This window comes from Oryx dammah, unplaced genomic scaffold, assembly GCF_014754425.2.
Source record: "Oryx dammah isolate SB20612 unplaced genomic scaffold, SCBI_Odam_1.1 HiC_scaffold_12, whole genome shotgun sequence".
Classification (NCBI taxonomy): domain Eukaryota; kingdom Metazoa; phylum Chordata; class Mammalia; order Artiodactyla; family Bovidae; genus Oryx; species Oryx dammah.
This window is the reverse complement of record NW_024070196.1, coordinates 68,746,745-68,760,165: the sequence shown is the minus strand read 5'-3', so window position 1 is coordinate 68,760,165 and position 13,421 is coordinate 68,746,745. Positions and strand designations below refer to the sequence as shown.

At 49.5% G+C, this 13,421-nt stretch overlaps 1 protein-coding gene across 1 annotated transcript in view; it reads right to left on the bottom strand.

Annotated features, from left to right (window-relative positions):
- The window catches only part of OSBP2 (oxysterol binding protein 2), a 120,394-nt gene that overhangs the window by 87,806 nt on the left and 19,167 nt on the right, over positions 1–13,421 (bottom strand). The window contains exon 2 of the mRNA XM_040251114.1: positions 7,266–7,474. Within this exon, the coding sequence (XP_040107048.1) occupies positions 7,266–7,474 (209 nt within the window). The remainder of the gene's footprint in view (positions 1–7,265; positions 7,475–13,421) is intronic.

Here is a 13,421-nt window from a genome sequence, read left to right as displayed (position 1 = left end):
CCAGAGATCACACAACTTGGGAGTCTGTGCACCTCAACCAGAGATCACACAGCTTGGGAGTCTGTGCACCTCAGCAAGAGATCACACGTGATGCAGTGAAGATCCCGTGGGCAGCAACTAAGACCCTGAGCAATCCAAGTAAATTTTAAAAAATTGTTATACAATGGAAAAGACGAAAACTCAAATTCAAAAAGGTATGGGTGCCCCAATGTTCACAGCAGCCAGACGTAGAAGCAACCTAAGTGTCCGTCGACAGAGGGATGGGTAAAGAAGATAAGGAATATATATATATATATGTACACAATGCAGTATTACTCAGCCGCAAAGAGTGAACGAAGCCATTCGCAACACATGCGTGGACCTAGAGATTATCATCCTAAGTAAAGTAAGACAGAGAAAGACAAATAAAAAGTGACATCGCTTATCTGTGGAGTCTAAGAAAAAAAAAATGAACTTATTTACAAAACAGAAACAGACTCACAACCAATATAGAAAACAGTATTATGGTTATCAAAGGGGAAAGTGCGGGGGTGGGGGGCAGGGACAAATTAGGAGTTTAGGATTAGCAAATACACACTCCTATTACTAGATAAGTAATTAGTTCCCTGTCTTGTACATTCAGTATCTTGTAATATCTAAAATGGAAAGGAATACACATACATATATATATATATGTATATAAAACTGAATTACTTTGCTGTATTCCTGAAACTAACATAACATTGTAAACCAACTTTCAAAATTTGTTTTTAAGTTACACAATGACTCATGGCAAAACTAGGATCCCAAATCTTATGCCCGCTTTACTAAGCCACATCCCTGCACACCGTCATGCAAATGAGATTCAGCTATGCCCCCGGTCGGGGTGAACTTGCCCATCTGCTGGTTCCACAGCCCCGAATACCTAGTCTTGAGCTTTGTAAGTTTCTCTCCAAATCAAAGATCAAGCTGGCAAAGGAACCCAGGAAGATGTCCCATCCCAGCTCGCCTTGGGTTCAGGTCACATATTTTGCCACTAGCGACGAAACGAGCTGCGAACCCCACCCACGTCAGAGACTGGTGCTCATGCCCACAGATCCACGAGTAGGTTAACATTTAAAAGGCAACAAAGCATAAGCCTTCTCAATCTGATAATTACAAAGGTAAGAGCTATTATGCCCTTTAGTTACAAAGGAAACGATTAGTATCAGGATAATTGCCCTGGCAGGAAAATGATGCTTAAAGCATCTTAACGGTAAGAATGGAGGGAATGCAGACAAGTAACTCTTTAGTTTATCTTTCTGGTCAAACGACTCTGACCTATTAATCCTCATACGAAGTCCACCTCCAGTACAAACATTTCAGAATGCTTATTTTTCTACTGAAATAAGGGGGCCACCTCTGGGCCATGGGCTCTTGGGCTCTGCCAGCTGGCAGAGGGTCTGTGGGAAGAGTCGGAACAAACACCGCCCTCGCTTTGAAAACCCAGCTCAGCCTCCCTGAGAGCTGAGCTGTCATCCTGCTCGCATTCTGTGCGTACATTCCAACTCGCTGGTGAGTGACCCAGTTACCCTGAGCCTCTTCCGCCAGCACCGACTTACATGAGTCCCTCAGGGGTAAGCCGCTGCCATCTGTATGGGCACAGGGTCACATCTGAATCCAAACTGTCAACACCTCTTATACAACAGAACACTGTTGCTCTGCTAAGTTCCCTTCTGGTGGCTCTCGCCTTTGCTGATGAGGATACTTGAGAACTGACTCCAACTCACGTCCCTTCCCTACCCTGCAGGCCCTGGCAAGGCCGAGCCCTCCGAGGCCTCTGTCCTTCCAGGAAGCCCTGCCCTGTGCCAATTCCTGCTTCTTCCGGAAGGGCCAAAATTCTCTCCCAGAGATACTAACTTTCCCCTTGGCTTCTTCAGACTCTGAAGAAAGCCCAGCCTTCTCTGCTGGAAGCACGTGTGTGTCCCCCTTTCTCAGGCCCTTTTCTAGTTCCCTCCCGACCTCTGAGTCACCAGGGAGAGTACAAGTTCCTTTTAAAAAAAGCCTCAGTGCACTGCATTATTAATTTCTCAGATATGACAACGGTACCTTGACTATATTAAACTTTTTAAAAAGGCATCCTCATCTTTTAGAGACACACCCTGAAATGTTGACAAACATTCAAAGTGATGCAGGGTTAGGGAAGAGAGCAGAGACACAGAAACAAGATTGAGTTGATAACTGGCAACAAGTATGGGCAGGTTCCTGAGACTTCTGTCTGCTTCCGTTTGTCATAAGTTTTCCATAACAACAACAAGATTTTTGAAAAGTCCCATCCCCTGGGTTCTGCAGCATCCTTGAGTCCACCTGCACCCTCCTGAGGCTTTTATGCCTCTTTCAACTGACATGTTTACTGAGCAACAACTCCACGAAAGGGGCAAAGTAAGAGCAACTGGCCCTCCTGCAAAGAGCCCTCAGGATGAGGAGGCTGGTCCTTGATTTTGACAAACCCCCCCAGGGCCTCATTTCTCAAACTGAGCACAGATTTTTCTCTCCCCAGATACCAGGGTGGGCCCATGAAGTGGAGTGGGGCGAGCTGGGCTTCCTGTCCTGGCATTGCTGAGGGGAAATCTTAACTGCCCCCACCCTGTCCCTCTTACTGGATGAAGCGGCCCAGACGTGAGTCAGGGCAGAGAAGAGTTTGAGGGAGAGAGAGGCTGACTCATCCATGTTTCAGAGGGTTTGGGTGACTTCAGCCCCTCTGTCCCGAAACCTGTGAGCCAAGGACTACAGGCCAGGACACGGCCTGCCTCTTGCCTGGGCTGGAAGCTTGGAGGGAAGTGCTGAGACCACCAGGGGCTTCGACGCCTGAACACCTGAACGCTGGACACCGCCTAATCCAAAGGGCTAGAAACCAGAAACAGACCCCCCCCCCAAAAAAAAAAACTAGGCACAGATCTGTTTATCTGCACAGAGGGCCATGTAGCATTCTGGGGGCCCCGGGTCCACAGCCAAAGCAAGCAGAGAATTCCTACCTCGAGCTGCTGACCTATTGATGAGCAATGGCTGCCTACCCTCCTGCCCCCGGTACCACTGAATATTCATCCTGGCGCCACTAGAGAAACGGAAGCCAAACCCTCTGGTCAGCAATGCCTTTTTCGCTGCTATCAGCTTCAGTGACCAACAGTTCACACCCACAGTCCCACTCTCTCAGTCCAGGTGAGGACCGTGGAGCCAGAGTCCTCACGGCAAAGAGAGCAGCATTCCCAGTACAGACACAGTCCCTCTTCTCAGGAGGAGAGAAGGCTGCAGCCACATCTGGAAGACAGTGGCCAAGGATACAGACACCAGTGCGCCTGGTGGGCTCCCCACACTGCCCCTCGTCTCTCTGGATCCCGTTCATAAAAAAAAAAATACACGGTAGTAAAATGGAATTAAACCCTCATTCCACGGAAAACGTGCTGTTTGGAAATGGGGGAAGCAAGATGGCTGCAGCAAGCCATCCAGGAAGTCTGAGTAGACCATGTTTCTCAAAGGAGACCCATGGGGGACTGACAGGAGCGCTGCCTGGAACGCATATTCAAATGGGGTTTCTGGGGCTTCTCTGATGGTCTAAGGTTAAGACTTCAAATTCCCAGTGCAGGGGGCCCCAGTTCAATCCCCGGTTGGGGAACTAGATCCCATAGGCCACAGCTAAGAGTTCATATGCCGCAGACTTCCCTGATGGTACAATGGATAAGAATCCACCTGCCAATGCAGGGGACACAGGTTCAATTCCCACTCCAGGAAGATTCCACGTGCGGCAGAGCAACTTATCCCATGAGGCACAACTGCTGAGCCCGTGCTCTAGAGCCAGCGAGCTCTGCCTCCATGTGTCACAACTGCTGAAGCCCTTGTGACGGGGCCTGTGCTCCCCGAGAGTGCTAAGTCGCTTCAGTCGTGTCCGACTCCTTTCGGCCCTGTAGACTGTAGCCCACCAGGCTCCTTTGCCCATGGGATTTTCCAGGCAAGAATACTGGAGTGGGCTGCCATTTTCTCCTAAAAGGGGTCCTGACCCAGGGATCGAACCCGCATCTCTCACATCTCCTGCTTTGGCAGGCGGGCCTTTTACCGCTAGCGCCACCAGGGAACCCATCGCAATGAGGAACCCGTGCACGGCAAAGAAGAGTAGCCCCCGTGTGCAGCAATGAAGACTCAGGGCAACCAAATATTTAGGGGAAAAAAAGAGTTCACACGCTGAAACTAAAGACCCCACATGCTGCAACGAAGCTTGAAGACCCCGGGCACCGCAACTCAGGCCTGGAGCAGCCAAGATAAACTCAAAAATATTTTTTAAAAACAGAAATGTGTACGTTTAAAATGGGAGTTCCTGAGCACCACCTGATCATCTCGTCAGAATCTCGGTGGTCCTCCCCTAAGAATTTCAACGTGCTCACCCTAGTGGCCCTCATGCCCACCTAAGTTACAGAGAAGTTTTTCAGGGTGTGTGTGTGTGTCTGTGTGTGTGTGTGTGTCTGTCTGTGTCTGTGTGTGTGGTGTTGTTGCTGTTGTTTAATCCATGCCAGTCAATATTTTACTACCTTAATGAGCTCATGAAAGACTTCATTGAGCCTGCCCACCTCAGCAGATGAGGCTGCTCCTTCTCGGACTGGGGGATCTGAGGGCTGATGGCTGGAATGGGCCGTGTTTTCCGTTTGTCCTGAGGCGAGCGCACCCCACCCGCTCAGCCTGGGGGGGGTGGGGTGGGCAGTTGAAGCCATGGCTCAGGACTTGCAGGCACTCTCCGAGCGCTCAGGAACAGCTCCTCCCACCCACTCAACAAGCCAGAAAGCCCACCTTTCAGGAAGCCGTTCCTTCAAATGAGAAGAGTGCCGAGGGGACCAAGGCAAGACCACCATCTCTCCAAGGCCACGTGTGAGCCGAGGCACAAAGGCAGCAGGCTTTCCAAGGGCTCTCTCTAGAGCCCAAACAGACCCTCCCCACTCCCCAGGGATTTATTTTCACCTCGAGGGATCACGGCCAACAGGGACAGCAGGAAAGCCTTCCAGGTCCTACCTTTAGAGGATTTTCATCTTGAAGCTCTAGGACGGCAGACTGCCCAGATGTTCTTTAGGCTCAGCCCCCAGGGCCACTGGCCAGCCACCCCCCTGCAGCCCCTGCCTGAACGCCCACCTTGTTTGCTCTAAGGGCAGAATCTGGGCGGCCCTGGGTAATTCCAAGTGCCGGGCTGTGATATCAGAATAGGGCTATGACATCAACGTGGGGGCAGGTCAGCCTGGGGGAGCAGGGCAGGATAGAAGGAGCCCCCGAGGGGCTGGCTTAGCCACCCCCCACCCCACGGTGGGAGCAAGGCGCGAGATAGGGGTGTCCGGCGGTGGCTTCACTGCTCACAGCCTCCTGGGGCACCCACTGGGAGGCGGGCCTGAAGATCTGAAAATGATTCACAACTGCTGAAAGGTAGGTGGCAAGCCAGCCAAGTGGCTGGCACTGCAGGAACTGATTCAGGCCCTGATTCAGGAACAAGGAAAGCAAATGAACCGTCTTCTAGCGCCCCCCTGTGTCAAGTGAAAGGACACGCTCTGCTTTCTGACTGAGAAGCTTCCAAGTGGGCTGAGCATCACGGTCCCCCCAGGATGCAGCTAAATGCAGGCAGATGAAAGGCGAAAGACGCTTTACATCTGAATAACAATAAACAAACTGCAGTATAAGTATGTCCCAATCATTGTATAGGACACATTTACACTAAAACATAATTCGTTGTGTGTTTGAAGTTCAAATGAAACTCGGTGGCCTGTATTTGTATTTATGAAAATCTGGCAGTCTTATCTAGGGAGGTGTTTTTTAATGCAGGCGCCCTCTGCCCACCCTGTTCCCAACACTGCTCTCATTCATTCAGATTTATCACTGCCCAGCGACCTGGGAGTCTGTGTTATTTTAAAGCTGCCAAGGTGACTGTTATCAGTAACTACAGCTGACTTCCCTTGAGCATTTGCCAAGCCAGGTGCCAGGTTCATTTCACCCACTATGTCAGCCCTCACCACACCTTCAAGGGGTGGTTCTATGATTAAGCCCACTTTACAGAGAAGAGAATGAGGCAACAGAAAGCAGCACCTTGACCAAGGTCACACAGCCACGAAGGGAGCCACGGTTTGAACCCAGGCGGACTGGATCCCACTGACTTAGAAATCTTTGAATTGGAAGGATGCTGGGAGGCACACAATCGGCCTCCCTGAATCGGTGGGGGAGCCCTTTGCCAAGTTCAGCATCACTGCTGACACAAACACCAGAGTGTGGACCCCAAGGAAAAGAGTCATCATGGCGGGGGGGACCCAGATTCCAACTAGTGGAGACCAAAACAGAGGGTCAAACTGACAGTCAGTGACCTTCCTTCCACATGCACTGAGAGGCTCGTGCTGGGGAAACCCCAGTGCAGGGAGACTGCACTGTTGCAAAAACAAGGAGGAAGCTTTTCATGTACTCATAGGGAAAGAATCCCAAGATCTACTATCGCTAAATAGAAAAAAAAAAAAAAAAACAGCAAAGTGGGGGACTGCACTTTCTTAAAATAAGTACTTAGTTGCGGGACTTCCCTGTAGTCCAGTGGTTAAGACTGCCTTCCAATGCAGGTGTGGGTTCAATCTCTGCTCAGGGAATTACGATCCCCCGGGTTGCATGGTGTGGCCCAAAAAAATGTACTTATTTGAATATACACATGTAAAGACATACGATCCTGGAAGCTCAGTGGCCCCTGCGTGGGAGAACAGGGTGGGCAGCCGGGCAGAGAGTCAAGGGCAGACTTCACAGCATGTGCCTTTGAAACCGCTGGTTTACAAATCTTACAAAGACGTTACATGTTAAAAAAATTAATGCATGAAAGTGAAAAATAAAACGTCTTGCTTAGGATTTCTGAGCCAACCTTCCACCTTGGCGAAGGCAGCAGCTCTGGCTGGCTAAATGGTTTTCAGTCTCTGAAGCGGACCACGGAGAAAGTCTGGCCTGAGGCACAAGCCCACCATCCTGGTCTCTTGCCCCGCCTTCTGCCTCTGGAGCTGACCCACCACAGAATCCAAAGGTTCTGCTGAAGCCCAGGGACCAGTGTTGACCCAAGAAAGGCACACCGAGCCCTGCCCACCACAAACATCCTCACCCTGAGAACTGCCGGCTGCCCCTGCCACCCAACGCCCATCGGCTGCTGAGGACGCGAAGCTGAGTGGGCAGGGGGAGGTGGGTCTGCCGGTCAGTCACCACCGCCCCCCCAACACTCAGCTCCCCCGGTCTCCAGACCCGCCACGCCGAGCGCTGGCTACCTGAGTGGTTGCTCATCATGCGGACAGCCTTGGCCTTGGCCAGCTCCAGGGCGGTGACCCACTGCTGCCGCTCCACCTCCGAGCCGGCCTTGAGGTGGTAGGTCCTGCCCCCGCTGGTCAGCACGATACCGCAAGAGTCCTCCGTGTCGAAGTGCGCGGTGAACAGGTTGATGGTGGCACGGCAGGTGTGGGCCATCTCCCCCTGATTTCTGTGGGATGCAAGAGGAGGGATGGGGTGAGGCTCCCAGACTCGGTGGTCCGGGACCAAGGGTCCCCAACCTCCGGGATCTACAGCCTGATGATCCGAGCTGGAGCTGATGGAATAACAATGCCAATACAATGCACCTAAATGTAACATACTCCAATCACCCCCAAAACGTCCCCCGCCCCCAGGTCTGCGGGAAAGCCATCTTCCACGAAACCGGTCCCTGGTGCCGAAGACGCTGGGGACCGCTGTTCCAGCCTGAAGAAGAGACCTCCAGGCCCCTCCCTGGGATCTCAGACCCTTGGAGCTGGCGGCGGCCCTGACGCCAGTGCTAGGAGATAATGCCTCTCAGGGCTGACGTAGAGGCTGGGCCTTGGCGGTGGGTGGTGCTCTCAGTGGGGACAGGGGCTGAGGAAGCAGGGCCCATGTCAGGGCCACGTGCAGGGCATGCTGGCTGGGCTCTGAGCCCTTGCAGACACCGGGAAATGGAGAGGGGAGAAGGCCAGGGCCCTGCCAGGCAGCGTAGACTTCCGACTCCACCCCAGGCTCTTTCCACCGAGTCTCAGAACCACAGAGTTGGAGCAGGGTGGGAACCCACTGCTACAACTGTGATTAGAGACCCGGAACCCCAGGGGGTGGACTTGGAGGCCCCCCCCCCACTTGCTAGGAATGACCTGGGAACTGAGATCTGAAGAGCAAAGAAACCACCGTTCTCTTCTAGCCCTAGGAGATGAGGGCAATGGCTGGGCTGATCCAGTACCCCTAGGGACAAGGGACTGACTCTGTGCTGGTTACAAGATCATGGAGCTAATGGTTCCAAAGTAAGGGGAACATGCATACGTATCACTGAGTCCCTTTGCTGCCCCCCCTGAACTATCACAACATTGTTAATTGGCTACACTCCAATATAAAATATAAAGCTCAAAAAAAAAAGTAAGGAGAAGCAGAGGTGACTAAGGCCTGGGCCATTTCCAACTGTGATCACTGTCTGAAAACTGAGTTCCAACTACCATGACTGGACCTACTTAACTCACTCCTTCAGACACTCACTGGAAATTCAGACACCAGCCCTCCTCCCCATGACAAACCAAAGCTCTGTCCACAGAGGCGGTGGGGAAAAGGAAGAGCAGCCGGTCAGCGCGTAGCCTGCGGGTGCTGGAGTCCCTGTGGCAATTCCGCTGCTCCTCAGCGCTCACTTACTTTCCCTGGCTGTTCATCACCTGTTACTCTCTCAACTCTTCTACCAGTTCTAGAGTCAAATGACAATAAGAGATTCATCTTTCACTGGAACAGCTGTTTCTGATTCTCTCCTGCTTTGGTTACATTCCTTAGAGAAGATGATGTGTGGTTGACCTTGAACGACATCGGGGGTGAGAAGCACCCAACCCCCTGCACAGCTGAAATCTGCTGGGTGCTGGCGGAGGGTGCAGAGGACCTAGAATGGCCAGGGGCGGGGAGGGGGTGGGGGAAGAGGATGAACACCGATGACAGCATCGGGACCCGCCACAGCAGCACCAGACAGAGGAGCCTGCTCCACAGCCTTCTTGCATCAGTCTCCCAGGCGACCCCAGTGGGCCACCAGGACAAGGACCCTGTCGCTGACCGGACTTGCTATGTTCCCTCTCAGGGAACGGGTTGAAGTGTCTTTGGAAGACGGTGGCCCCCCTATCACAGTTCAGTTCAGTTGCTCAGTCGTGTTCGACTCTTTGCGACCCCATGGACCACAGCACGCCAGGCCTCCCAGTCCATCACCAACTCCCGGAGTTCACTCAAACTCATGTCCATTGAGCTGGTGATGCCATCCAACCATCTCATCCTCTGTCGTCCCCTTCTCCTCCTGCCCTCAATCTTTCCCAGCATCAGGGTCTTTTCAAATGAGTCAGCTCTTTGCATCAGGTGGCCAAAGTACTGGAGTTTCAGCTTCAACATTAGTCCTTCCAATGAACACCCAGGAGTGATCTTTAGGATGGACTGGCTGGATCTCCTTGCAGTCCAAGGGACTCTGCAAGAGTCTTCTCCAACACCACAATTCAAAAGCATCCATTCTTCGGCGCTCAGCTTTCTTTATAGTCCAACTCTCACATCCATACATGACTACTGGAAAAACCATAGCCTTGACTAGATGGACCTTTGTAGACAAAGTAATGTCTCTGCTTTTTAATACGCTGTCTCGGTTGATCATAACTTTCCTTCCAAGGAGTAAACATATTTTAATTGCATGGCTGCAATCACCATCTGCAGTGATTTTAGAGCCCTCAAAAATAAAGTCAGCCACTGTTTCCACTGTTTCCCCATCTATTTGCCATGAAGTGATGGGACCAGATGACATGATCTTCGTTTTATGAATGTTGAGCTTTAAGCCAACTTTTTCACTCTCCTCTTTCACTTTCATCAAAAGGCTCTTTAGTTCTTCTTCACTTTCTGCCATAAGGGTGATGTCATCTGCATATCTGAAGTTATTGATATTTCTCCCGGCAATCTTGATTCCAGCTTGTGCTTCCTCCAGCCTAGCGTTTCTCATGATGTACTCTGCATAGAAGTTAAATAAGCAGGGTGACAATATGCAGCCTTGACATACTCCTTTTCCAATTTGGAACCTGTTTGTTGTTCCATGTCCAGTTCTAACTGTTGCTTCCTGACCTGCATATAGGTTTGTCAAGAGGCAGGTCAGGTGGTCTGGTATTCCCATCTCTTTCAGAATTTTCCACAGTCTATTGTGACCCACACAGTCAACGGCTTTGGCATAGTCAATAAAGCAGAAATAGATGTTTTTCTGGACCTCTCTTGCTTTTTCGATGAGGCAGCGGATGTTGGCCATTTGATCCCTATAGAGGTGGGAGGGCTCACACCGTTGGGGGCATGAGTGGACCAGAGTAGCACAAGGTGTGGAGCACCCTGGACACAAACCTTGTGCATTCTCTCCAGTTCCCCTGACTGCCTCCTCCTCTGTCTCTGGGTCAGCGCTTCCTCCTTGTCCAGCTGTCCCTCTGCTTATGGACTTTCGTAAAATGACAGTGGGAATCGGGAAATGGGGGTGAACCAGGCAGATACAACCTCCCTCCCCTTTGCTTCTGTGGACTGCTTGGATGCACGTTTTCTCCTCACATATATTCTGGAGGAGTCTGTGCGCCAGGCCCACTGTGTCTCTGCCGCTCAAGGCAAAGCGACATCCAGCAAAGGAAGCGCACTGTATCATCACTTCTGTCCTTCCACTCCCCAATTCTGCTTCACTGCCCTGTGATCGCACCTCTCAAAGTGTTGACTCTTTAACATTTCTTGCCTTGGACTATGCTTTCTGGGGGATTTTCACAAAAAGTGAAAACGGGCAAGAAAAAAAAAAAAAAAAAAGGACAGGCAGCAAGTTTCAACCCAGACATATAGAAAGACAAAAGCTGGGACATCCCTGGTGGCCCAGTGGTTAAGAATCCACCTTGCAATGCATGGGACATGGGTTCCATCCGTGATCAGGAAACTAAGATCCCACATGTGTCAGAGCAACTAAGCCTGGGTGCCACAACCAGAGAGTCCGTGTGCCACTAGGAAAGATCCCGCGTGATGCAATAAAGATCCCAGGTGCTGTAACTAAGACCCAACACGGTCAAATAAATGAATACATATTTTTAAAAATAAATAAATAAAAACAGGTAAGATAGAAAGATTCCTCTTACCCAAATCCAGGACAACTTGAGCATCAAAATAAATGATAGTGATAGATATTAACCCATTGGATAGCTAGAAATCCATGAGTTCACTCTGACATAAATAAGTGAATAGGGAAAAGCTCTTTTTAAAGACCAACCATCAGAGTTGTAACTGATTCACGCAAGAATCACCAAAGGGTGTTAAATACCAGTGGGGATTCTAGGTGAGGAATAGTTTTACAGAGCCTCAAGGTGCCTCCCCATAAAAATATTTTCTAATCAGTCATTAAATTAATATTATAAATGTAGCTTCGCAGTTGGAAAAACCTGGCAAACACCATCTTAATGAAATGATGGAAGCCACGTTTGTTAGCAGTGGGACAAATGAACACGGTGTGCCTCCTGGGGCTCCCCTGGCCGTCCAGTGGCCAAGATTCTGAGCTTCCCATGCAGGGGGTCTGGGTTTGATTCCTCGTTGAGGAACTAAGATCCCACATGCCAGAAAGAAACAAACAAACAAAAAACCATGGCATGCCCCCTGATCTGGAGCACTGCAAAAGGCACAGTATGCATCCTATGGTGTTCCTGCTGCAAATGCAGGACGACTGAGCAGCTTCGCTTTCACTTTTCACTTTCAGGCATTGGAGAAGGAAATGGCAGCCCACTCCAGTGTTCTTGCCTGGAGAATCCCAGGGACGGGGGAGCCTGGTGGGCTGCCGTCTCTGGGGTCGCTCAGAGTTGGACACGACTGAAGCAGCAGCAGCAGCAGCAGCTTCTAAACATAAGGGAACTCCAGGCACTCCCATACTGAGGCATATTCTACAAAGTAACTGGCCTGAATTTATCAAAAACTCTCAGGCCACCAGAGACAAGGAAAAATGGAAAACTGTTCCAGACTGAAACTAAAGTGACCAGACAGGACAACCAAATGCAATCGATGGTCCGGGAGTGGATCTCCTTCCCTGAAGGGACATGATTGGGACAACTGGCAAAATACAAACGGGGTCCACGGGTTGGATGGTGGCACCGTATCAGTGTTTACACTGTGCATATGTCAGAGAATGTTCTGGGTTAAGGAATGCATGCTGATGTGTTACGTGATCACAGGCCTCGTGTCGGATACTTATTCGTCAAGAGTTAAAAAAATAATAATACAAATATATTGCTGTGCTAAGTTGCTTCAGTCGTGTCCAGCTCTGTGACCCTGTGGACTATAACCCACCGGGCTCCTCGGTCCATGGGATTTTTCCAGGCAAGAATACTGGTGTGGGTTGCCATTTCCTTCTAGAGAATGATAAAGGTAGTATATTAACAGTTTGGGGAGGGACTTCTCTGGTGTTCCAGGGTTCGCCCAGTGCAGGGGCCCCGGGTTTGATCCCTGGTCAGGGAGCTGGAGCCCTCATGCCATAACTGAGATCAAAGGTCCTGTGTGCTACTACTGGGACTGAAAGTGAAACTGTTAGCTGCTCAGTCATGCCCGACTCTCTATTACCCCACGGGCTGTAGCCCCGCCGGGTTCCTCTGTCCATGAGACCCTCCCTGGAGTGGGTTGCCATTACCTTCTCCAGGGGATCTTCCCAACCCAGGGATCCAACCCGAGTCTCCCACATTGCAGGTGGATTCTTCACCATCTGAAGCGTGGTTGCTGCTGAGACTAGGGGCAGCCAAATAAATGAACATAAATATTAAGAAAAATAATTGAGGGATCTGAGGGGTGGGCATTCTTGGTACTATTCTTGTAATTTTGAAATTATTTCAAAACAAAAAGTTTATTTTAAAAAATCTGAGAAGTAGCAACAATTATACTGAATGGACTCTATTTGGATCCTGATTTCTGGAAACTTTAAAAAAATAATTGTAATCAATGGGGAAAACTTATTATCAAATTATATGAAATCATGTGTGTGAACCTTGTGAAATTGTAAAGAACCATAGAATTTAAAGAAACTTTCATTCAAGAAATATCCATTGAGTGCCTACAATGTTTTTAATTTAAAAAAAAATCAATGGGGAAATTTTAATATTTACTGAATACTTGATAATATTAAGGAATTACTGTTAAATTTTTAGGCATTTTAATGCTGTTTAGATGAATTTTTAAGAAACCTTCATTTCTAAAGAGATACATAATATTTACAAATATTCACTATTATTAAAATTATTTTTAACTTAATCCTTGGAATTAAGTAAAAGATGTCTGGGACTTACTTCAAATTAAAAAAAAATTTTTTTATGTGGACCATTTTTAAAAGTCTTTATTGAATTTGTTACAATACTGCTCTGTTCTTTATGTTCTGGTTTTGGGGCAGT